The 27,390-nt window shown below is 41.0% G+C and overlaps 1 protein-coding gene and 1 long non-coding RNA gene across 3 annotated transcripts in view; one reads left to right on the forward strand and one right to left on the reverse strand.

Annotated features, from left to right (window-relative positions):
- Positions 1 to 4,656: 4,656 nt before the first annotated feature.
- On the reverse strand, positions 4,657 to 15,736 carry LOC140197580 (uncharacterized). The gene is made up of 3 exons (XR_011885969.1): positions 15,190 to 15,736; positions 12,188 to 12,581; positions 4,657 to 5,028 (listed from the first exon to the last, which is right to left on the reverse strand). It is a non-coding gene; the product is annotated as an uncharacterized lncRNA (long non-coding RNA).
- The window catches only part of LOC140197579 (storkhead-box protein 2-like), a 332,737-nt gene continuing 320,343 nt past the window's right edge, over positions 14,997 to 27,390 (forward strand). The window contains exon 1 of one of the 2 annotated variants that reach the window (XM_072257716.1): positions 14,997 to 15,636. In XM_072257716.1, the coding sequence (XP_072113817.1) occupies positions 15,303 to 15,636 (334 nt within the window). In that variant the 5' untranslated portion in view covers positions 14,997 to 15,302. The remainder of the gene's footprint in view (positions 15,637 to 27,390) is intronic. The other variant, XM_072257718.1, reaches the window with a different exon arrangement.

The raw sequence follows: 27,390 nt of genomic DNA on the forward strand, positions 1-27,390 counted from the left end.
CATTTGTACCTTCTACCTGATGACAGCAGCGACAAAAGAGTGTGGACTGGTCAGTGAGGCACAGAAGACATAGTCATTCACTGCAACCAAGGAAGACCCCATTTGTGACGACTGCTCTTACCAGTGTTTCCGGATTTCTTAGGTCGAGAGAGCGGAACTGTCCCAGTGCAACAACCTCCTAACTTTAAAACTCTACTGCACAAGTATCCTGTCATTGTTGGGTGTAATGGATAACCAAATACTGATTATTTCTCTTTCATTGTAGACAGGGCCCTTGACCCAGCTTATTTATTTTCCACACTTCTGCTACCTCCTTTTCAGGGCCAGAGTTCCTTTGGTTCTGTCCTTCACTCCACTAACATCTACACTTAACAATTCATCATTCACAATTTCCACCAGCTTCTACAAGATTCTGTCTCCAATCACATCTTCTGTACTCCATGTAGAGATCACTCTATGCTCCTTTGTCTGTTCTTCTGTTACCAGCAACCACTTCCCTTCACAGGGCACCTTCCCGCATGGAACTACAGGAAATGATAGAGCTATCCTTTCATCACTTTCCTTCCCACCATCCAGTGATGCAAGAAGCCTTCCAAGCCATAGGCCTCACCAACATCTTAAACAACTTCAACATAACATCCCAACTCTTGCACTCAAAACTTTGACTTATGAAAGCCAATGTGCCAAAAGCCTTCTTTATGACCCTACTTACCTGTGATGCCACTTTCAATGAATTATAGATCTGTATTCCCAGATCTCTCTGTTCTACTCCACTCCTCAGTGCCCTACCACTCATCATGTAAGCCCTACCCTGGTTTGTCCTCCAAGAGTGCAACATCTCACACTTATCTGCATTAAATTTCATCTGCTATTTTCAGCCCTTATTCCAACTGGTCCAAATCCCACTGCAAGCTTTGATAGCCTTCCTCACTGACCACTACAACCTCCATCTTGATGTCATCTGTAAAATTTCTGATCCAGTTTACTACATTATCTACATAAGTTGTTGATATAGATGGCAAACAACACTGGACCTAGCACCGATCCCTGTGGCACACCACTAGTCACCAACCTCCAGTCAGAGAGGCAATCATCTACTATCACTCCCTGGCTTCTCCTGCAAAGCCAATGTCTAATCTAATTTACTACCTCATCCTGAGTGCCAAGCCACTGAACCTTCTTGACCAACCTCCCATGCAGGACCCTCTCCATGTAGACAACATCCACTGCCTTGCCTTCACCAACTTTCCTGGTAACTTCCACAAAAAAAACTCCCTTGCATGCTGCTGCAATTCATTTTCCTTTCTTCCAATCTAATGTACTGTATTCAGTGCTTACGATGTGTACTCGTCTACACTGGGGAAACCAAGCATGGAAGTGACCTAGAGCTTCTGTTCCGGGACGTACTGAGCGATGTCCATGTTGGCATGTGGCCAAGTGGTTAAGGCGTCGGTCTAGTGATCTGAAGGTCGCTAGTTCGAGCCTCAGCTGAAGCAGCGTGTTGTGTCCTTGAGCAAGGCACTTAACCACACATTGCTCTGCGACCACACCGGTGCCAAGCTGTATTGGCCCTAGTGCCCTTCCCTTGGACAACATGGGTGGCGTGGAGAGGGGAGATTTGCAGCATGGGCAACTTTCCAAGGCGCAAATCCATGGTCTCATGAGACTAACGGATGCCTATTGAGCTATGTCCACAACTCTCTGCGGTTTCTAGTGGTCATGTATAAAGCAGTTGCCAGACCAAGCTGTATGCAACCAGGCAGAATGTTTATATGGTGCATCTCTTTCTTTCTCCAACTGCCTCAATATTACAGCTTCTGTTCACTTTCTTCCTTCCACCAAATGATAAGATGACCTTTATGCCCCCACCCCACTTGGCCTCAGTCTATCAGCAATATTCTGTTTGTCCTATCCATACCACCCCAACCTCTCTGCAACTTTTTTTCTCTCTACCCAGAGAGTCTTTCACCTCAAAATTAACCCCATTTCCATTTCCTCCATGAACTGCTGAGTATTTCCAGCATTTTTTGTTTTTGGTCGTAAACTTAACATTCATTTTTTTTTCATACAAAAACCAACGCACATCAATTAGTGGAAGTTGTCAGATTACAATGTATTATGTTTAATATATATACAGTATGTACTGCAGAGATCAAAGAAAGTGAACGTTTATCTGAGATCAGCTTGATGATCTGTGTGTCAATCTATACAGGGGGAAGGAGAAATACAATTCTGTTAATTAGAGCCTTTGGCATGAATCTTGACACTACAATGTCAGTTGGTGATGTATGCACTGTAGCTCTTACCAGTTATAAAATTATTCTGTTTAGGAAGAAAGATAAACCTTTAAAATTAAAAATAAAGTATTTTAAGTGTAGATATTTCAACATGATATAGTGTTGCTCAGATACAAGCATTAATTATAAACTAAAGTTAAACTAATACATAGGCATACCTTTTATTCTGCATAACTCGCATTCTCTCACCCATATCAACCATTTACCTTTAGAAATTCCTACTTTTACATTAATAGGTAACTAGTAGAGCTGCTGCCTCACAGCAGTAGAGACACAAATTCAATCCTGACCTTGTATGTTCACCGAGTGGTGAGTGGGTTTCCTCTGGGTGCTCTAGTTTCATTCAACATCCCAAGGATGTGTGGGCTAGTAAATTGCCTGCTGTAAATTCAGAATCAGATGCATTTATTTATCACATGTACATCAAAGCATACAGTGAAATGTGTCATTTGCATGAACAACCAACACAACCTAAGTATATGCTTGGGGCAGCCTGAAGTGGCCCCACATATATCGGTTCCAACGTAGCATGGCAACAATGTTCAGCAGAACAACACAAGCAACAGTAACACAACATCAACAATAGAATGATCCCCCTTCCTCTTTCCCACCCACCTACTCACACAAACAGTTCTCCTCAGTAAGGCATAGAATCTGGAGAGCATTGATATTAATATGCAAAATTATAAATATGGAATTAGTGTAAATGGTTGGTTGGTAGTTGGCACAGACTTGGTGGGCCAAAAGGCCCAATTCCAAGATACATCTCACTGTGAATCTGATACAATCTTTTAGAAAACTGTGGACTGCACAGTCTAGCCCACAAATTGCCAAAGTTCCACCTGTAAATATCTTTCACCTTCCTGTTTTTGGCAAGGTTATTTGTGTTATATTGAGTCATTCTCGTAATAATAATTAGTTTATGAATGAGTGGAATTAAAGAAAAATTTGGTCTTATGTAACACATTTCATGTTTTTTTTCCCTGGATAGCTCAGAACACTTCAAAGAGACTTCTGAACCATAGTTACTATTGCCAGTGTGTGCACAATAAAAAGATGGCAAACATATAATCCATTCTAAAGTAAAGTTGATCAATATTGGCCATTACTGAAAGGTCCACTGCTTTTCTTTGAAACATTGTCATAAGATTTTTTAAGGTCTTGTAAGAGAGGAGGAAGAACCTTAGTTCAACACCTTATTTGACAGTGAAACTTCATTTCTCATTGGATAAGTATGTCATCAAGTGTTGAAGTACTACAAATAAGACCTAAATTCTTAACCTCCAGTTTCAGCAGAAAGAATACAATTGGATGAACCACATCTGATAATGTGTAAACTACACAATATGCTGCCTGAGAAAAGATACCATGATGAATGTTCTGATGGATAGAAATCAAATTTTCTCTCTACAGAATATTAGTTGTGTTGTTGTCATGGAAAGACATTACCATTAGTGACTACCATTAAAGATGTTACTGAAATGTAAAGACTGACAAATTAAATTAATTCAGTGTACAATAAATCCCAGTTTAAATAAATTATCTTGATTTGTTAATAAATTATGTACGTGATTAAACATGGTATAGAATGGCCTACAGAGACTAGAAACAGACCTGTCACCCCACAAAGTCCATGCTTGTGACAGCATCACAGAGTAATACAACATAGAAGCAGGCTCTTTGGACAAACTCATCTACGTCAACCAAGGTGTCCATCTAAGCTAGTTCCACTTTCCTGTGTTTGGCCCATATCCTTCTATCCATGTATTTATCCAAATATCTCTTACACATTGTTATTCTACCTTCCCCAATTACTTTCTCTGGTAGTTGATTCCATATATTCACATTCCTCCGCTTGAAGAAGTTGCCCCTTGGGTCTTTTTTAAATCCTTCCGCTCTCCGTTTAAAACCGTGCCCTCTAGTTCTTGGTTCTATTTCTCTGGGAGAACGACTGTGTGATCAAGCACCTATTTTCATTAATCCTATACTAACCCATTTTATTATCCCCGCGTTCTCATCAATCATCCCCCCCCCCCGATTCTACAGCTCACCTGCACAACACAGGGCAATTAACCTACCAAACTGCACTTTTGGGATGTGGGAGGAAATCATAGCCCCTGGAGGAAACCTTTTGCAGTCACGGCGAATGTACAGAGTCCACTCAAATAGCAGCAGCGGCGACAGTTAATCCAGCATTGCTTCGCTGTGAAGCAGCAGCCTTACGAACTACATAATATGCTGCCTGAGGAAAGATACCATGATGAAAGTTCTGATGGATAGAAATCAAATTTTCTCTCTACATAATATTAGAAAAGATTTTTGAAGTGAAATAATTTTATTGGAAAGTTTACAGTGACATTTTCTCTGGAGTTGCTTGAAATTGGAAATGAAATGTCTTTTCAAATGTTGACACTGCAGTTGATTCATGACAGGTAGCTGACACTTTTAATGGAGCCAGATTTTATTTCTCTATTACAAAGTTTTGATATCAACAAACAATCCAAGTTGTATCGTTCTCAGATTCTTTTGGGATGGTGGGTTCAGTTAGCGCAAACAAACTGTAAGGTTACATACAACAAATTTGGTTGACAACATAAAACAAAACTGGATCATTAATGATCTTCATTGTGGCAGTCGGTCAATGGTCATTTGGACTCCAAGTGATTGAATTGTAATGCCCTCTTGTGGCAGGCAAATCACTCAATGCAGTTTAGGTGAACAGGTCCCTTCACTGTAAAAAAAAATCAAAGTAAATATATTATCAAAGTATGTACAGTATACGTCACCATATACAACCCCAATATTCATTTTCTTGTGGGCACTTGCAGTAGATACAAAGAAACACCATAGAATCAATGAAAAACTACATATAAACAAAGACATGCAACCAATGTGTGAAAGATGGCAAACTGTGTAAATACAAATAGAAAAACAAATAATAATAATCATTTGATTACTTACACAGGTCCAATCAAGTGGCAAACGTCAATCACCAAAATCTTGCTTTAAAATACAAACTCATAAAAGACACCATACCTGACATTAAATACAAGCCTGATCCAGTTTTAGAGTAACTATATTATGACCAATCCATTATCACAGATAGGACAATCCATAATAACTGTCCAGATATAGAATTACAGGATAAGCATGCAAGAACAACTTACTTAATAGACATAGCCATTCCAAACACACATAACATACAGAAATCAGAAGTGAAAAACACCAGAAATATACTGAATTAAAAGAGGAAGTTGAAAGACTAGGGAACATGAACAGAGTATACCTTGTCCCAATAGTAACATCTACATCTGGTATCATCCCAAATTCACCAGACAACATCATTAAACAATTAGGCTTACATAGCAGTATTATTCTCCAGAAAGCCACAACAGTAAACACCATGAGAATAGTTCAAAAGTTCCTAGCAATGGAGAAATGTGTGCTTGAGCAGTTTTCAAAGTACATTTATTTTCAAAGTATGTACACAATCTTGAGATTTGTCTCCTAACAGGCAGCCATGAGACAAAGAAACGCAAAAACAAACCTGAAAAAAGGCCGTCCAACACCCAATGTGCAGAGAATAAAAGCACATCATGGCCATAAAAAAATAAAATAACCCATAAAAATACTGTCAAACACCCAATGCACAATGGAAAAAAACATCATGCAAACTGTAACCATAAGCAAATAGCTTTTCTGAACTGAAGTTCGCAAAGGGAGTCCATAACCCATCGTTTACCGCAGGGATAAGTAAATGTCATAGAGCAGCGATCTTAATGAACCTATACCTCACCTCGGGCCCCGACACATTGATCTCAATCTGGCCTGGCGCTTAACTCTGCATCCAAGCATCAGGTTCTGCTGCTTCGAGCAATGGTCTGAACCGGCTCATTCCTCACGACCCTGACCTTTTCAGTCTGGCCCTGCGCTTAAATCTCCATACGAACAATGGGTTCTGCTGTTTGGATACAGTGGACTTCACTCCCTTGATTTGGCCTATATAGCTCAGTCAAAACTGGGTTCTGCCGCGTTGATATGCTCTGGGGCCTAGACCCCTGTGGTTTCAGTTCTGCCTGATGGAACCTTTCACACTCTTCCATGCTCTTGGCAACAAGCCTGCCGCCTCACCTTGCTTCAGTTCTGCCTCTTAAAATTGCCTCCAAATCCAAAGTTACAGACTATTACTTGCAATGATCATTTGCCAGAAAAAGTGTGGTTAACTAAGTATTTAGTTTTTATCCTTGTTTCGTTAGCCACCAGCCAGAAGTTGCAGAGGTTCACCAGCACCATCTTATTGAAGAAAGGATGTGCCCGTTCCTCAGGTTTAACCAGCGTGAGCTGAGAAAAAGTAAAAATAATAATAAAAATAAGCTGAGAAAAAATAAGAATACAATAACAATAATAAATAAATAACATTTAGAACATGAGTTGTAGAGTCCTTGAAAATGAGTCCATAGGTTGTGGAATCAGTTCAGTGTTGAGGTGAGTGAAGTTATCCACGCCAGTTCAGGAACCTGAAGGTTGAAGGGTAATTATTGTACTTAAACCTGCTGTTGTGGGACCTAAGGCTCCTGTACCTTCTTCCCATGGTAGCAGCAAGAAGAGAGCATGGCCTGGATGGTGGGAGAAAAAATGACTAAAGATCAACAGTATGTACATAATTTACTGCCAGCAGGATGCTTTCCCCAAGAGAAAATGAATACCTCTATCAATGAAGAAACAATTCCTGTTTCTACTTTTGTTGAATACAGAAACTGCTACTAGCACCCATGAAATTTAACTAATTCATTACTAGAGTCCCATTTGCTGACTGACTATTGAAATTTGCTTTGAAAGGGAGAATACAACTGTAGCTGTGAAGGTCCCTGCTGCATCTGATAACCCTGTGTCTCAGAAGCTGATGTTAGACTGTCTTTAAAGAGAGTGAACCCTCGCAAGGCAGAAGGTCCTGATGGAGTACCTGATAAGGCTCTGAAAATCTGTGCCAACCAACTGGTGGGTGTATTCAAGGACATTTTCAACCTCTGATTGCTATGGGTGGAAGTTCCCACTTGCTTCAAAAAGGCAACAATTTCACCAGTGCTTAAGAAGAATAATGTGAGCTGCCTTAATGATTATCCCCTGGTAGCACAAACATCTACAGTGATGAAATGCTTTGAGAGGTTGGTCATGATTAGAATGAACTCCTGCCTCAGCAAGGACCTGGACCCATTGCAATTTGCCTATTGCCACAATAGGTCAACGGAAGATGCAATCTCAATGGCTCTTCACACAGCTAGACAACCTGGACAATACAAACACCTGTGTCAGGATGCTGTTCATTGACTATAGCTCAGCATTTAATACCATCGTTCTCACAATCCTGATTGAGAAGTTGCACAAACTGGGCCACTGTACCTCCTCCCTCCGCAATTGGATCATCGACTTCCTAACCGGAAGACCACAATCTGTGCGAATTGGTGATAACATATCCTCCTCGTTGTCGATCAACACTTGTGCACCTCAGGGGTGTGTGCTTAGCCGACTGCTCTACTCTCTCTATATACACATGACTGTGTGGCTAGGCATAGCTCAAATACCATCTATAAATTTGCTGACAATACAACCATTGTTGGTAGAATCTCAGGTGGCGACGAGCGGGTGTACAGGAGTGAGATATGCCAACTAGTGGAATGGTGCTGCAGCAACAACCTGACACTCAACATCAGTAAGACGAAAGAGCTGATTGTGGACTTCAGGAAGGGTAAGACAAAGGAACACATACCGATCCTCATAGAGGGATCAGAAGTGGAGAGAGTGGGCAGTTTCAAGTTCCTGGGTGTCAAGATCTCTGAGGATCTAACCTGGTGCCAACATATCAATGCAGTTAAAAAGAAGGCAAGACAGCAGTTAATATTTCATTAGAAGAGATTTGGTATGTCAACAAATACGCTAAAAAACTTCTATAGATGTACCATGGAGAGTCATCGCTGTCTGGTATGGGGGGCGGGGAGGGCGGGTACTGCACAGGACTGAAAGAAACTGCAGAGGGTTGTAAGTTTAGTCGGTTCCATCTTTGGGTATTAGCCTACAATGGACATCTTCAAGAACTGTGTCTCAGAAAGGCAGCGTCCTTTATTAAGGACCTCCAGCACCCAGGGCATGCCCTTTTCTCACTGTTACCATCAGGTAGGAGGTACAGAAGCCTGAAGGCACACACTCAGCAATTCAGGAACAGCTTTTTCCCCTCTGCCAGCGGATTCCTAAATGGATATTGAACCCCTGAACACCACCTCACCTTTTTAATATATAGTATTTCTGTTTTTTGCACAATTTTTAATCTAGTCAATATACGTATACTGTCATTGATTTAGTTATTTTTTATTATTATTATTATTATTATTTTATTTTCTGTTTTTTTCTTCTTTTTTCTATATTGTGTATTGCATTGAATTGCTGCTGCTAAGTTAACAAATTTCCAGTCATATGCCGGTGATAATAAACCTGATTCTGATTCTGAAATTATATGTACAATGGCATTGCTTCATTGCAATTCCTTTTTCTTCAATTGTATAATTCATTACAAGCTCACAGTCCCTTTATGTGATACTTGAAGGGAGACAGAGCTGGTGTTACTCATATGGACTAGAGTAATATATTGCAATTACAGGAAGCCTTTAACTTGAAGATGGGTTGTTGTCAATCTTGTTATATACATCTAGGTTTGGTGACCTGAACATGAACTAGACTAGAGGAACATATTATATAATGTGCTGATCAGCTGCTCTGGAGTCCTGTGAGCATGAGACCAAAACATCCAACACTTTGATCATGCAAGGAAAAGAACTGAAAGAAGAGCTAGTAAGAGACTTTTCAAATCTCTTACTAGCTCTTCTTTCAGTTAGTCCTGACGAAGGGTCTCGGCCCAAAACATCGACTGTACCTCTTCCTAGAGATGCTGTCAGGCCTGCAGCGTTCACCAGCAACTTTGATGTGTGTTGCCAACACTTTGATCACCCAAGTGTGCAAGTTCATATTTACATTGATATGGCTGGAGATTTGGAATGCATTGCCAAAGAGAAGGAAAGGAGATGGCGATTCTAGGAACGAAGTGGGGCAAGTTAAGTGTCCACCAAGAGATGAGGAAGAAAAGAAGCATGAAAGTTTACAAAGAATATATTTAGAAACAGCAAAGAAGAACAGTTTTTCTTTCTATTTTTAGCTGTTTTGATTAGACTGCAACTTAAATTTACAAAGCTTGAATCTCAGCCCCTTGGAGAAAGTAAAACAACTAGAATTATATCAGCCATGGCTCAGTGGCAGGAATCTTCCCCCAAAATTAGATCATTTTATCAATATCTATTTCAGTCCAGTTACATCTTGAAGATTTTTACTTTGTTATCTGTTCATTAGGCATTAAAATGCCCTTTTAAGAAGAGTCAAATAACAAATATTCTTCCCACAGTCTTGGTTTGATGCAAAAGATCCACAACACCATCCAAATCTCAAGGAGGTCTGCTGCTATTCTGTCCAATATCTGTTGATGATCAGTGCCTCTGAAACAGATCCGACTGCTTTCTGTGGCACTTTGTTGCATGCAAATTCTCTAATGTTCCCTGCATTTCAGCTCTTAATTGGAAGCACTTATGATAAGCCGATAAAATGCAAAGCTCAAAATATGCTTCCTTTAAGTGTGAGTACTAAGTAAAACTGTTAGACATAATTAACAGAGGGATATACCTATTCAGTACATAATAAAAGTCATAATGCTACTAATTGTCCAAATGTGAATTAATATTACAGGTCATCAATGGAAAGGTTTGTCTCTATCTGACCTGTCCTCTCTGTATTTGAATAGACTGGGGCATTATCATTATGTGCTACATCGTATGACACGGGCAATCATGGTCTCTGAACATGATTGCTCTTGGCAAATTTTTCTACAGAACTGGTTTGACATTGCCTTCTTCTGGGCAGTGTCTTTACAAGATGGGTGACACTAGCAATTATCAAGACTAGGGCACTTTGCGTGAAATTCTTTTATATAATTAGCTTTTGTGTGAATAAATGTGAGTAAATATTTAAGCTGCTGTTCAAAGGTTTCAATGGTATATTTAATGTCAGAGAAATGTATACAATATACATCCTGAAATGCTTTTTCTTCCAACCATCCACGAAAAACAGAGGAGTGCCCCCAAAAATTAATGATAGTTAAATGTTAGAACGCCAAAGACCGCCCATCAACACCTCCCTCCCGCACTTAAGCAGCAGCAAGCAACGATCCCCCTCCCCCACCAGCAACAAAAAAGCATCGGCACCCACCACTGAACACACAAGCGTGCAACTTGAAGTACTCCAAAGACTACTTGTTCACCTGGTATGCAATGACATACCAGAGACTCTCTTTTTCCCTACTAAAGGAGAAAGAGGTGTCTCCGTTTAGCAGCGAGAGGGGAGACATAACAAACAGCTCGCTGGTTTATGATGTTAAAAGTCTGTTGAGTTGCTTTTTCTGAGCCCTGTGCCCAAAGACCTCAGGTCTCTGGGCACACAGTCTTAGATCTTCCGACTCTCATGGCATACCGATCTCCTGCCCGGACATCAACCTTCGATCCCCCCGTTTCCAGAGCCACGAAATCTTGGACCCCCGAAGGCGAGCGAAGCTCTTCGGCCGCACCCTTGATGTGCCGAATAATGGCCAGTCATGCTCTCATGTTCCTACTACCCCTCAACCATCAGGTTCTTGAGCAAAAGTGGATAGCTACACTCATTTAAAGACTCTTATATTGTTATTTCCAGTTCATTATTTATTGCCCTTTTTTTCTATCTACATTTGCAGTGTGTTTATAGTTTACAGTTCCTGATGTTTACAGTTAGTGTCCTGTGGATTTGCTAAGTATGCCCACAAAAAAAGAATTTCAGGATTGTATGTGGTGACACGTATGTACTCTGATAATAAACTTCACTTTGTCCTTTGAACAAGGAAAATTGGCCAAAGGTTGCCAAGTTCATTATATCAGTAGATCAGTGGATCACACAAATATCAGCCTAGATGATATGCTCAAATTTGTGAGTGCAAGCCAATGCGCTATCACATCACCACAGGAGGCTGACAAATTGTGCAAAAGTCTGTATGCTCAGAGGCCACTTTATTCGGTACAGCTGTCCGTTAATGCAAATATCTAATCAGCCAATCATGTGGCACCAACCCAATGCATAAAAACATGCAGACATGGTCAAGAGGTTCTGTTGTTGTTTAACCAAACATCTGAGTGGTGAAGAGAGGTGAGCAATGTGATCTACCTTGACCATGGTGCTTGACAGGGTGGTTTGAGTACCTCAGAAACTGCTAACCTCCTGGGGTTTCCACACAGGACAGTCTCTAGTGTTTACAGAGAAAGGTGCAAAAACAAAAAAAAAATCCAGTGAGCAGCAGTACTGTGGGCAAAAACACCTTGTAAATGAGAGAAGTCAGAGGAGAATGGCAAGGCTGGTTCAGACTGACAGGAAAGCAACAGTTACCAACCATGCATTACAACAGTGCTGTGTAAAAGAGCATCTCTGAACACACAACACGTTGAAGTGGATGGGCTACAGCAGTAGAAGACCACAAAGATACACTCAGTGCCCACTTTATTAGGTACAGGAGATACCCAATAAAGGGGACACTGTGTGTACAAACAAATAACACAATTTCTCACTTCCATTTTATCTAGTGGGGTGGGAGGTACTCTTATCACCAAAAATAACAAGCATTTTACCAATATTAATAATATTTAATGAGAAAAATGTGAGTACACATTAAATTATTTCTAGCTATCAAAGCATTTATCATGAAGGCTTCCTTTGTTTATAAATCATTTAAATACTTAAGTAATTTGTAACAAATCAAAATGATTTAACCTTACTTGGAATAACAGGCGTGTTACATTTCTTCATCAGCCAAGCAGCATGATGGTTTAATGCCATTATCTGACAGGAACAGCACAATTGCCATTGATCGGATGATGGGAAGTAGAGCGCTATTGCAGGAGAGTTTCATTACACATTTATTTCTATCTTGTAATCAGCAAAGGGGACAGTAGTAATACAGTACAACAGGATTGGTGTCAATGGCTGGCATAGACTTGATGAGCCCAGGGGTCTTTTTCTGTACTGAATGACTCTATGAATTTAGTTAAGATTGAAGATGTTTTAAATATTTAGCAGGTCAGCCTGTGGGAAGAGAAACAGAGCTGATGTTCCAGGTTGAATATCTTTGTTCAGAATGGAAAATCAAAGACAGTTAAAGATGCCGGAAATCTGAAATTAAACAAAAAAATGAATCAGAATCAGGTTTAATATTACTAGCATATGTTGTGAAATTTCTAACATAATGGCAGCAGTACAATGCAATACTTGATACTATAGATAAAAATACATCAATTACAGTAAATATATTAAATAGTTTGATTAAAATAGTGCAAAAATATAAATAATAAAAGTGAGGTACTGTTCATGGGTTCAATGTCCATTTAGGAATCCGATGGCAGAGGGGAAGAAGCTGTTCCTAAATCACTGAGTGCATGCCTTCAAGCATCTGTACCTCCTTCCTGATGTTAACAATGAGAAGAGGGCATGTCCTGGGTGATGAGGGTGCTTAATAATGGATGCCACCTTTCTGAGAAACCGCTGGTTGAAGATGTCTTAGATACTTCCGTGTTGGCGTGGGGCCGAGTGGTTAAGGCGTTCATCTAGTGATTTGAAGGTCGCTAGTTCGAGGCTTGGCTGAGGCAGCGTGTGTGTCCTTGAGCAAGGCACTTAACCACACACTTAACCACACCGGTGCCATGCTGAATGGGTCGTAATGCTCTTCCCTTGGACAACATCGGTGGTGTGGAGAGGGGAGACTTGCAGCATGGGCAACTGCTGATCTTCCAATACAACCTTGCCCAGGCCTGCTCCCTGGAAACATTCCAAGGCACAAATCCATGGTCTCATGAGATTAAGGGATGTCTATAAGATACTATGGAGGCTAGTACCCAAGGTGGAGCTGACTAATCTTACAACTTTCTGTAGCTTCTTTCGATCCTGTTCAGTAGCCCCTCCCCCCATACCAGACAGTGATGCAGTCTGTCAGAATGCACTCCACAGTATATCTGTAAGAAGTTTGAGTGTTTTTGGTGACAAAATATATCTCCTCAAACTTCTAACGAAATATAGCCACTGGCCTGATTTCTTTATAGTTGCATCAATATGTTGGGACCAGGTTAGATCCTCAGAGATCTTGACATCCAGGGACTTGAAATTGCTCACTCTCTCCACTTCTGATCCCTCTATAAGGATTGGTTTGTGTTCCCCTTGTCCTACACTTTCTGAAGCCACCAATCAGCTCCTTCATGTTACTGACATTGAGTGCAAGGTTGTTGCTGGAATGCTATAAATGCTCAGTGGGTCAGGCTGCATCTTTGAATGAGAAGCAGAGCTAATGTTTAAGGTTGAAAATCTTCATTCAGGACTGAAAATCAAACACAACTAAAGATGCAGGAAATCTGAAATTAAAACAGAAAATGGTAGAAATACTCAGCAGGTCACTTGCAAAGAGAATCAGAGCTAACGTTTCAGGTGGAAAACCACATTAACTTCCTCCACTGTTCCCAAAGTTTTAATTTGTAAAGGGTTCACAAACTGGATGTGCCATATTTCTCAGATTAGAAGGGTCTTGGCTTCAATCTACAATTTACCGCATGTTGAGAAAAAAAAAGATCTGGTTATTTTCCCATTTAAATTCTGTGAGGAGGTTGCATGCAATTCTGCAGACCTGTTACCATCATAAAGCAGCCATGAGACATCTGAAAGAACTGCATTATCAGCAAAAGGCCAAATAGCAACAATTCTTGATTTGTCCAACTTGTATAAAATCTGCATCTATATCAGGGTGGCAAATTTATTACAGGCAAATATGGTGCAAATGCACCAGTTTATATCAGTCCTTTCCCTGGCCACCTCACTGCAGGTGAATATAACCGCAGCATAATTAACAAAGGGAGCTGGTGTGCAGTATATCAGTGAGCCAGTAGTGGAGGGTATATGTGGATGAGAGGCTGAGGGAGGGTGTTGAATGTGGATTTGACACCTTATTCTTGGGTATAACAGAGGGAGCTGGGTGTCATTTGGGCAGCAGTCACGGGATAGAGATCGGAAGAGGGATGGGTGGATGAAGCAGGGCAGAAAAAGGAGGAGGAAACGCAGAGAAGAGGGAGGGGAGGAGTGAAGGCAGGGATGAAAGGTGAAAGAGAGGAAAGTGGAGGGAAGCAAGAAAGGGTTGCGAGAAGGAGGAGTGAAAGGGAGATCAGGGGAAGGGGAAAGGGGGATGGGGAAAGGAAAAAGAGCGAACGGGTGGGAAGAAGGAAGAAGTGAGGAGCGGTTAGAGAGTGCATACGAATTTGGAATGGTGGGAAAGGGGAATGAATGAATGGAGAGAGAGCGAGGGTGTGGCTGCGAGATGAGCCAAGAGTGGCTATGGGTGGGGGGCGATAGGGTCCGGAATGAAAGTTGTGAATTGGGCTCAGCACGGGCTATCGATATAGAATGGTGTTCCTGGCAGCCCGGGCCAGCAGCGAGTGAAGAAGGGCCGAGCGAGATGTGGACAGGGGAGTGGGTGGGGAGGAAAGCCATGCGATGTTCAGCCAGGAGAGGAGAGTGCGTGAGGCTAGAGGGTGCTCGCAGCTAGCAGCCTGTTGACTGCGGACTGAACTGCAAGCAACGAGTGCGGCTGCAGGAGCGTCGGCTCACAGTCTGAACGGGGTTGTGGTGGCGACTGCGCCTGCGGTGCGCACCTCCGGCCGGCCGCAACTCACCTGCCGCCCCAGTCAGGGCTCGTTCCCGACAACTCGTAGCATCAGTGAAGGGAGATGCAGAGCGCCCATACCTGTGTGGATCTTTCCCCATCAGGGACTGGTGCCTTCTGCGAATAGTTTACCGTTGTTGGCCCCGCTATTGACTTGCTCGGTGTCTGGGAATTGTTTTATTTTGCTTCTTGCGATGCCAGAGAAGATGGCTAAGTTTTTGCAGATAGCCCCTCACTCGCTGGCCGTCGTGCTGTCCTGGGCAGGTGCGGCCAGCGCGGTGGCGCCAAGCGAGAAGATGCAGCGACAGCACACAGGCTACGAGATCTTCGCCGACTTCAAAGCGGAGAATATGCAGCACTTTTGGAACAAGCGGGTGACAGACGCCATCTCGGAAGCTTTCTTCCTGGGCTGGATCGACAAGCACGTCCTGCTGATCCAGGGCAAAGAGTCGCATTTGGAGGTGCTGAGGGAGGCCTGGGTGAGAAGATCCCTGAAGCCACCCAAGGGATTCGACATAAAGTATCTGGGTGAGTGTGGGCAGTGCCCCGTTCTGGCGTCCACTGGATCTCAGACCCACACGGGGATCCTCACTGACAAATTCAGGAAACCTTCTTTATCTCAGTCACCTCACAACTTGTCCTGGAATTTGACCTCGTAGCCTCCACTGCCAGAGTACAATTAGGTAACCTTCCCTACCTAATTTCCAATTGATGCGTGTCATGAACTATTCATGACAACAGTGCGAAGGCCTTGAGCTATAATGCAGAGCCAAAATTATTATGTTAAAAAGAATTAAATATTTAGCTTTTAATAGCTGAATGGACAGTTTTAAGTGACTTCTTAACTGATTCTAATGCACTCCACTTCCCGGAGCTTGGTGAATTCAAAGAAACAATTGACGTTTCTTATTTAGATCCCTGATATTAAACTTTCACTTTGTGCAATATTAGTCTGCTGTTTACACTGACGGTACAGTATTTAAATATTTACTAATGCTTTCACTGCATTTGCCGTATTTCCCCGGCAGAGCAGAAATGTAGCAAGTTTATTCCAGCTTCTCAAAAGGGCTTCCGAACCAAAACCAATGTTTACGCAGCTTGTTTACCTGTTCAAATGACCCAGCGAGGGTGTAACTATGCGTTATGTTTAACGTGGTCATATATAATTTTGTGGTTAACGCTACCGCAGAAGTTTGAGTAGGTTGTTAGTTTAGGAACAGTGTTTGTTGACAAAAGAACATGTGCATAGTTTTGTCGGGTGTTTATTAACTAAAAAGTTCTAATAAAACTTGTACCTTTTATAGATCTTCAGAATAGCAGACTTAGCCAAATCAATAACAAATGAACAGGCATTATCACCACCCATTTAGTTCTGCTACGCTTGATAACCGAATGGATGACCCTCTCCTGTTATTCCTACAAGCATGTATAATTGTAATGATGCACAGAAGCCAGCCTGGTAACACTGCTAAACCCTCAGTTGCTGTGTCACCTGTCTGTGGAGGTTCTATTATGGTCTTAGAATAAATAGGCTAAACAAAGCTCAATAATCTATATATTCAGCTTATATTGTAATTACATTCAGACCAAATCCTGAATTTCATTTGGTGTCGTCACAATATATGTTACAGATTAAATTCTTAACGCAGTTTTGAAAGTTTGGAGTTAGATTGGAAATCTTCGTGAATGCACATTGTGGATGATATAGTTGTAGCCAGCCTTATTTTGAGCAATAATAATTGCAGCTTCCCATTAATAACGTACAAGAAGTATTATTAAAATACCTCAACTGAACAGAAATTGTGATTATTAATTCGCAAAATGATATTTTGAATAACATGTGTTGAATCATTTTATTTCAGTCGTCCATGTCATTTAATGGTACATCTCTAGAAGGCAATGTAATGAATTTGAAACTGGGTTCACTGAATGCACAGCTTACTAGGAGGTTCACAGAGTGACTAGTATTCTGTACTTAACTAATTTCAATAGTGATGTCTTATTGTGTTGATATGAATGAAATATTTCTCTTATCATAATGTTCCTGCTGCAGTAAAACATTTCAATTGTTGTTGGAATGCAGTTATTTTTTAGGAGTCACTGTATAGAATAATTTGAAATATATCTAATAAACTGTAACAAACTATGCATTTTAATTATCTGCCAAGTCAAACCCTTGACACTGCACTGTACGAAAGGAATTTTGACAGGTACTTGGGAGCAAAACATCCTTTTGTGCAGATTATTTAATCAGTTGATTTTTGACAGCATGGTATTTATCATTGCAACTTTGTTTCAGTAGAATATTAGTGTTTGGATATCTTATTGAAATAGGGGAAATGAGGAAGATGTTTCAGGAAACATTGTGTAATACAGTGATAAATTACTTATTTGCTCACAGCCAGTTGCAAAGATTACAAACTTCTACTTAAGAACTCACTTGATATCAGTGTTTGATCTTATATAACATGACATTTGTATGAATTTAAAAGCTTTGACCTGCTGTGAAGATTATTTTCATTTAATACCTTCAAAAGGAAAGATTAAAATCTGAATTGCTGAATAGTTTTCCTGCATATTCTGTGAAACCATGTCGATAAGAACTTAAAATCTGCATTATGGCATTTGTGTGAGAGATTTGTTTTTATTTTAATACTCTCATATTTTATACAAGCAGAATTTAGGAATATTGTAATGAAAGCTAGTGTAGTATTAGTGCTGCGATCTTCTTGTCAATGGAAGACATGTTGTGTATATTTTAATGCTTATAGCTGTCATATATTACACAATAGATAATGGGCAAAATACTCAACTTGCACATAACAGGATATCCATTATTTTTAAGCAGGCAGTGGAATTGATGTAGTTAGTGAGGCAAGTTTGGTCAAAGTAGATACAATGCATTGAAAATAAACAAGAATTGCCCTGCAATATATTTAATCTCTTGTGCTGTAATCTCTAATACCTGAAGTGCAAAATTATATCTGAATAGCAATATTTCTTATGAATAATTTGAAATTCTATAGATTAAGCCTTGAGTTTTGTCATTTTAAAGACCTACATTTCCTGCTAGAAACCTCTTTGGAAATTATATGAGTGTTGTCATGATTGTGGGTGAGTAAAGTTCACATCACTTATGACATATTTTTGAAAATTTCTTTTTCTAGTCTTAATAGCTAAACAGTTGAAAAGATGGTTAACAAAGATTGAGAAAATAACAATTATTTTTAACTAACTATTAGGTTTTCAAAGACACTTATGGTATTTTGGATGGAGGAAATTAAGTTACTATTTTAAATGCAGTTTACTGTAAACTTTTGTAAAGTTACGCGTAGATGAATAATTGCCAGAAAAAAGTGTGAACTTATTTATGCCTGAACCTTATCATAGTCATAGGACAGAATTTAGTTTGGATGGTGGCACAAAATGTGCAATGTAGAATTGGCTGCCCATTTTATACCCCACATGTGTTTTGTTTTTACTAGATGTAGTTCAAAGGAATTTCTTTGCTTTTTACTGCCAAGTAGAACGTTGTTACCTTAGTATCATATGGCAATGGAGAAAGTCATTCAATCCATTATTCCTGTTGCTTGAAAAAGTTCTTCAGTTAGACACACAGTCCTATTTCCCTATTGCATCTAAGTATGTTCTTTCATAATTGTGACTTTATTCTAGTCCAAATAGTGCTGTAAATTAATTTCCTAATGACATCATTCATTAAGGATTATGAAGGAGTCAGAGGAAACTTAACAAGGGGGTACAAGGCAGATTGGTTTGCACCGGAATTGTATCAACCCCATCATGTTAGCTTCATACCTGGAAACTGCACTGTGGCAGACGGAAGTTATGAGGGGTATAGAGTAAATGTAAGCAGTCTTGTTCCATTGAGGTTGGGTGAGACTAGAGCTAGAGGTCATGGGTTAAGGGCGAAAGGTAAAATGTTTAAGGAGAATATGAAGGGGAACTTATTCACTCAGAGGGTGGGGAGAATGTGGGCAAGCTGCCAACGGAATTGGTAGATGCAGGTTCAATGTCAGCATTTAAGAGAAATTTGGATAGGTACGTGGATAGGAGAGCTATGGAGAGCTATGGTCTGGGTGCAGGTCGATGGGACAAGACAGATTAATAGTTCAGCATGGACTAGATGGGCCAAAGGGCCTGTTTCTGTGCTGTGATGTTCTACGGCTCTATACAAACCCCCATCAAGCCGCACTGCCCAGCAATCCACCTACTTAACACTATCCTAACCACAGGACAATTTACAATGACCAATTAACCTAAAAACCAGTACATCTTTGGACTGTGGGAGGAAACAGGAGCATCTGGAGGAAGCCCTCGAGGTTCACAGGAAGAATGTACAATCTCCTTCCAGACTGCTCTGGAATTGAACTCCAAATTTCAGAACACCCCAAACTGTAATAGTGTCACGTTATTCAACTGGAGGGTTTGAGACATAAGGAGAAACTGAATGTGCTGGGACTCTTTTCCCTGGAGCAAAGGAGGCTGAGATGTATGAAATCATGAAGTGCATAAATATGGTACAGTCTTTATTCAAGGGGGTTCAAAACTAGAGATCATAGGTGTGAGGTAGGAAAGATGTACAGGGGATCTGAGAGGCAAAGTTTTCATACACAGTGTTGTGGGTAGTATGTGGAATGAGATGTCATAGGAAGCAATAGAGGTGGGTACATTTACAATTTTTAAATGAGATTTGGACAAGTACATGGATAGGAGAGGCAGAGAGGGACGTGGCCCTTCAACATTTAGTCACACGCAGCCTGCTGAGAGAGGAAATGTGCTTAAAAATTGTGATCTAAACTCATTCCTGAAGCTAATGGAAAGTCAAACTTGAAACTTATTTTTCCATCATGTTATTTGTCAGATAGAAGACATATCAATGTGGATAGATATTAATTATCAACCAATAACGGGTTATTAGGGGAGATGATCTTTGTAAATGAGTGTATTAGAGTCATACAGCACAGAACCAGGCCCCTTGGCCTCACTCATTCTTGTTAACTAAGGGCCCCTTTATATCTAACCACTTTGGTGTTGACTTTTATTGCTTCACATTTGATGTCTCTATAGTTCCCTAGGTCCCAGTGATCTGAAATTCCCTCCCATCTCCTCTTCCTCTCCCTTACTACCTCATTTTCCTTTGACCAAACACCTTTGGAAGTTAGCTCTGTTAATGTCAATGGCTCAGAATGTTGGACAATATCTAGTAACATGAGGAAACGATTGTAGCAGCAGAGATGTGGTTTTTGAGGAGGATGCAAAGAATATCATGGATGAAACGAATATCTAACGAGGATGTCATGAACAGAGCAAACACAAAAAGAGAAATAATGTATGAGATCATGAAAAGGCAAGGTAACTTCATTGGACATGTGATTAGGAAAGAGGAGTTAGAATGCACGGTAATTATGGGAAAGATTGAAGGGAAGAAAGCAAGAGGAAGACAAAGATGATGATGGAGACAGCAGCCAGAGAACTGGAAATGAATACCAATGAATTGATCCACTTGACCCGAAACGGGAGTGTGTGGGCCATGGCAGTCAAAGCTCAAACTGGGCATGGCACCTGATGATGATGATGAATGTCAATGGAGCTGACTTTTAGAGCATGATGATATTTTAATGTTCATGCCCAACATCTTATTGAATAGCACTCCAGGCTTAAAGACCCACATGACCTATTACAATTTCTAATTTTTATGTCTGTCCAGTGGCCTTACAGTCAGATTAAAGATCATTTTTATTGTTTGTGCACTACGGACATTTTTGCCTCTGGTTTTAACCAAACTTGTGGTGGATGTCCTTGTGGGCTCAGCTGCACATTTAGAGCTGGTTACCTCCGCCATTCAGTGTTTCCTAACCATAGAACCATAGAACACTACAGCACAGAAACAAGTAGTTAAAATTGATTCTGTACTCCATGCACCAAAAGGGAAAATCACAAAGTACTACGATTGTCCCATGATCTTTCCATTGCATTTTTATTTGTTTTATATTGGAATCAGGTTTATAATCTTCAATATAGGCTATGACATTTGTTTTGGCAGCAGTACATAAAAATTACTACATGATACAAAAATAAGTACACAAGTTGGATATTGAGGTAGTGTTCATGGGGTCATGGACCATTCAGAAATATGATGGTGGAGGGAAAGAAGCTGTTCACAAATCATTGAATGGAAGCCTTCAGGCTCCGCCAGCTTAATAGAGTTCCTTTTTGTGGTTTTATGTTCATAGATGTGGATAATGCTGGCAAAGTCAGCACTTAGTTCCCAGTTCTTGTTGATATTGAGAAGCATTGATGAGGTTTAATCTTGAGTCCCGGCAGTGCTTGCGCTGAAATTCCTTCGATGCCGTTCCAATGACACTTTGATTAAGGCAACACACATCAAATCTCTTACTAGCTCTTCCTTCAGTTAGGCCTGACGAAGGGTCTCGGCCCGAAACGTCGACTGTACCTCTTCCTAGAGACGCTGCCTGGCCTGCTGCGTTCACCAGCAACTTTGATGTGTGTTGCTTGAATCTCCAGCGCCTGCAGAATTCCTCGTGTTGACACTTTGATTAAGTCAAGATTCTCTGTGCCTTGGAGGAAGACCTGCAGGTGGCGGTGTGCCCATTTCATTCCTGCCTTTGCCCTTCTCCATGACAGAGGTAGCAGCCTTTGGAAGAAACTTTGGTGAGTTGCTGCCACGCATTTCATAGATGCCACACACAAGTTCTTGTAAAAGCAGAACATTCTGGAAATATTTAGCAGGGGAGGAGAAATCTGTGGAGAGGGGAACAAAACTGGCTTCAGGTCAATGACCTTTCATCAGAGCATGGTAAAGAAGTATATCCTATCAAATTCCTACTGTTCCGGTTTCCGGCTTAAGATGGTGCTGGTGAAGCTCAGTGACGACTTGTCAGCAGTAAACTAAACAAAGAAAACAACTGAATAATTTATAGATAACACTTCATCTGATAAAATTTCAGGTAAACAATTACTGCGAACAATAGAAAGGCGAGCAGAGGTGAGGCAGAATCGAGGCAAGTGGAGGTGAGATGGAGACGAGACAGAGTCAGGGAGAGGGGAGACGATGTGGAGCCTGGGCCCGTCTCCGAGAGTCAGGAAAGTTCTGAGGTTTGATTGATTTTAAACGTCGGGTAGAATTGGAAAGTTCAGGCACGGCCCGAATTGTGGTGGCGGGGTCGAAGCCCCAGAGCAGTTCAAGTGCCGGGCCAGATTGAAAAGGTCAGGGTGTCAGTACTGGAGCAGGGGGACAGACCAATTCCGCTCGCTGCTGTGTGGCGTTTACTCGGCTCTGCACTGAACTGAGGATGTGGCCTGCTTTGGCTGCAGTGATGCCTGGCTTCCGTTCTGTTGACTCACTTGCGTAAAACTCCAGTTCCGAATGCTTTTTGCTTTTATTGTTTGCACAAATTGTTTTTTCTCTCTCTCTGTACATCAAGTATTTGACAGTCTTTTTTATTGAATTCTTTTGGGTTTCTTTATTTGTGGCTGCCTGTAAGGAGACAAATCTCAAGGTTTGTATATGATGTATGCATATTTTGATTAAAAAAATATATATTTTGAACTTTTACTGTGCCTTGTACATACTGAAAAAACTTTTGGAAATCAGGCACTGCAGGATGCCTGGATGCTAGTGCAGGAGTTAACTGTCTGGTTCAGTGAAATTTGTGATCAATGGTGACCTCACCTCATCTCCCACACTACGCCCTAGGGTGTAGATGGTGGGAAAGCTGACAAGGTAATTCCAAATATCTTAGCACTGACAATCCCAATTTCAAAAACACCTTTTAATCCTCAAGCTCTGGCAATTGCAATTATTTATTTATTTATTCCCCATTTCCAAATTTGGAATTTTATAATAATAATAAAAAGATCCTCACATCTTCATGTATATTACAATTCTCCACTTCATAGTCAACCGTTAGTCTCGTGAGACCATGGATTTGCGCCTTGGAAGGTTTCCAGGGCACAGGCCTGGGCAAAAATTCTCCACTTACATTCCCTGTAAAAAGTATTTACCCCTCAGAAGTTTTCATGTTTTATTCTTTTACAGCATTGAATCACAGTGGGTTTAATTTGGCTTTTTTGTTTGCCACTGATCAACAGAAAAAGGCTCTTGTGTCAAAGTGAAAACAGATCTCTACAAAGTGATCTCAATTAATTACAAATATAAAACACAAGATAATTGATTGGATAAGTATTCAGCCCCTTTAATATGACACACCAAATCAGCACTCTTGCAGCCAATTGTTTTTAGAAGTCACTTAATTAGTTAAATGGAGGTCTGTTTTTGGAGACCTGTGTGCAGTCAGGGAGTTTAAATGAATTGAGGTAAAGATACACCTGTATCTGGAAAGTCCAACTGCTGGTGAGTCAGTATCCTGGCAAAAATTATACCATGAAGACAAAAGAGCACTCCAAGCAACTCCATGAAAAGGTTATTGAAAAGCACAAGTCAGGAGATGGATAAAAGAAAAGTTCCAAGTCACTGGATATCCCTTGGAGTACAGTTAAGTGTATCACCAAGAAATGGAAAGAATATGGCTCAGCTGTAAATCTGCCTAGAGCAGGCTGTCCTCAACAACCAAGTGACTGCGCAAGAAGGGGACCAGTAAGGGAGGCCACCAAGAGACCAATGACAACCCTGGAGGAGTCGCAAGCTGCAGTGGTTGAGATGGGACAAACTGCACATATAACAACTGTGGGGATGCGTCACTGCAGCAGGCCCTGGAAGGCTTGAGAAGGTAAGAGGAATACAGGGAAATCCTGGAGGAAAACCTGATGCTGCAAGAGAACAGTGACTTGGGACCAGCAAGACAATGACTCCAAGCATAAAGCCAAAGCTACACAAGAATGGCTTAAAAACAACAAAGTTAATGTCCTGGAGTAGCCATGTCAGTGTTGAGAGATCAATCTAATTGAGAATTTGTGGCTAGACTTGAAAGGGCTGTTCATTCATGATCCCCATGCAATCTGACAGAGCTTGAGCAGTTTTGTAAAGAAGAATGGGGAAAAATTGCAGTGTTCTGCTTCTATCTCTTGTGGTTTATGGTCTTAATGATAGATGCCTCTTTGCAGCACCACCTTGTGAAGATGTTGCCAGTGGTGGGGAGGCTATTGCCCGTGATTGAGCTGGCAGAGCCTACAATCGTCTGCATCTTTTTCAATCCTGTGCAGTGGAGCTTCTATACCAGGAGGTGATGCAACCAGTCAGAACACTCTCCACCCAACACCTGTAGAAATTTGCAAGAGTTTTCCATGGCCTCCCAAATCTTCTCAAACTCCTAATGAAGTATACCTCCTGGTGTGCCTTCATCAATAATGTTGGGGCCCAGGATAGAGTCTGAGATGTTGATGCTCAAGAACTTGAAGCTGCTCCACCTTTCCACTGCTGACCCCTCAGTGAGGAATGATGTACGTTCTCCTGATTTCCCCTTAATGAAGTTCACAATCAGTTTCGTGGTCTTACTGATGCTGACCAATGTGCTTTGTTTATTTCAATGAAGTTAAACCTTTCTTTGTTGCAGTGAGCAGTTGTTGTAGAATATGGTGCTGGATTGGTTTGGTATCTATGTAACATAGATCTATAAGGTAAAGATTTCGGATTGCGGTATTATGATTTTATATTACTTTTTAAAAACTGCAATGATAGCTGATAACAGTAAATAATAATGATACCAGCAGATTGCCATGAAAAGCTAATGTCCTGGTTAACTGATTACTGGAGCAAAGTGAAGACTCACCTTCTCACCCTTTTGTTAACCTGGTGAAAGACTGCATGGTTTGTTCTCCACACGACAACCAGTGAATGATTACTACGTGAGGTAGTAGAAAAGGAGGCTAGAAGGTCACGTTTGATCATTAGCTTGTACCTGACTATTAAAGATATGGTGATATACTGCATTTTTTGATAGGAATTCATTGTCATTAAAATTAATGGGAAATTGTATAAATGTATTTAAAGTTCCTTTTAGGTACAACTTGATCTTAGTTAATTTGCTGCTAAAGGAAACCCTGTCATTTCAGATGAATAGGCATAGACAAATTGTTATTTTTTAAAAAAGCAGTCATCGCCTGCAGGCTCTTTTCCTGCCACACATGAAGGTCACTTTCAAATATTAACATGGTTTTTTTGGCAGGGTTCTGCAAAGAGTTGGCTCCCTCAACCGAATATGTGTCTGAAGTCGAGTCAAAATATAGATGTAACGTTGAGCTTGATAGGTTTGACAGTTCTGAGCGCTGGCAGGGAAATGGGGTCATGAAGCAGGCAGGTGGGAATATAGAACAGCAGCTTCCTGAACTACTGTAGCTTGGAGATAAAAGGCAGAGTGATACAGTGGGAGGGGCTGGAATACAGCTCTTTGTGCTCTGTACTATAAGGGAATTGTAAATTTATGTTGTGCTTTCATAGAAAAAGATGAATTGAGCAGTGAAGGCATCAAGTAGCGGTCCTTTGCATCGCTGACTGGGTAAGAAACGTTATTCCCACAGTGAGCAAGTCCCCAACGGTAAGAAACTTGCCAGCAAAATTATTGCAAGCATGCAAGATAATGTTGCAGCTCTGTAGAATGGGTTAACCCACACATTTTGAATATTGTGTTCATTTCTAATCACCTCATTATAGGAACAGTGTGGAGGCTTTAGAGGGGGTGCAGAGGAAATTTACCAGGAAGCTGCTTGGATTAGAGAGCATATCTTATAGGGAAAGGTTGAGCCAGCTCGGGCTTCCCTCCTTGGAATGACGGAGGATGAGAGGTGATTTGGTAGAGGTCTGTGAGATAATAAGAGGCTTAGATAAAGTGGACAATCAGCACTTTATTTCTTAGGATGGCACGCGTGCCAAAACAAGGCAATCCATTTGATTTATTAGCATGTGCATGACCCTGATTACAAGACTTGTCCAGTCATGTTGGGCTGGATTGAGAATAGTTCGGCTCAGTTCTGATCTCCATGACTGGGAGTTGCTGGTGACAGGCAGGAGATCAGATGGTGGCACACCTGACATCCACTGGCCTCAGTGCTGGTTTCGCTGATGAATTTAAGTGAGATTGGCACCTTATCTGAGAAAAACAAATACAGACGAAGAGTTATTAATTGAAAGATAGAGGTTGAAGATTAGCTTCATTTGTCATATATACATTAAAACATACAGTGAAATCTGTTTGCATCAACTCTTTCATGTCAGACAGTCGACGAAGTTCGGTATGGGCCCCCAAATCCTAAGAACTTTTTACAGGGGCACAATTGAGAGCATCCTGACTTCCTGCATCACTGCTTGGTATGGGAACTGTACCTCCCTCAATCGCAGGACCCTGCAGAGAGTGCTGCAGACAGCTAGCACATCTGTAGTTGTAAACTTCCCATGATTCGGAACACTTAAAAGGACAGGTGTATGAAAAAGGCCCGTAGGATTATTGGGGACCCAAGCCATCCCAACCATAATCTACTCCAGCTGCTACCATCTGGGAAGCAGTACTGCAGCATAAAAGCCAGGACCAACAGGCTCTGGGACAGCTTCTTCCACCAGACCATCAGACTGATGAACTCATGCTGACTTGAGTGTGTTTCTATATTACATTGACTGTTCTATTTATTATAAATTATTATAAATTACCATGATTGTACATTGCACATTTAGATGGAGACATAAAGTAAAGATTTTTACTCTTCATGTATGTGAAGGATGTAAGGAATGAAGTCAATTCATTCAAATTAAATCAGCGAGGATCGTGCTAGGGGCAGCCGGCGAGCATCACCATGCTTCCAGCGCCAACATAGCATGCCCACATCTCACTAACCATAACGGCTCATCCTTGGAATGTGGGAGGAAACCTACACAGCCATGGGGAGAATGTATAAGCTCCTTCAGACAGCAGTGGGAATCGAACTCCTATCAAAGACCACTGGCATTACAAAGCGATTGCAGTAACCACTATGCTGCCCATGCATAAATGCATTTCTCACACTAAAATGCAGTTTAAATATGTTTTTTGTAATATTTAATATTTTTGGTGGTTAAATTATTTAATTCCTTGAAACATTTTTTAGATGCCACGGGTGGGAATGCTGGGCCGTAGCAATGAAACTACTCAGATACTTGCACCTACAGAGCCATAAAGGTATAGACCCAAGATCATTATTCCTAAGCATATGTTCGTTGGAAAGGGGATCCTGATTATTAGACCATGAGACATAGGTGCAGAATTCAGCCCATCAAGTCTGCTCCACCATTTCATCATGGCTGATCCCGGATCC

Source organism: Mobula birostris, chromosome 5 (assembly GCF_030028105.1).
Source record: "Mobula birostris isolate sMobBir1 chromosome 5, sMobBir1.hap1, whole genome shotgun sequence".
In the NCBI taxonomy this organism is placed as follows: Eukaryota; Metazoa; Chordata; class Chondrichthyes; order Myliobatiformes; family Myliobatidae; genus Mobula; species Mobula birostris.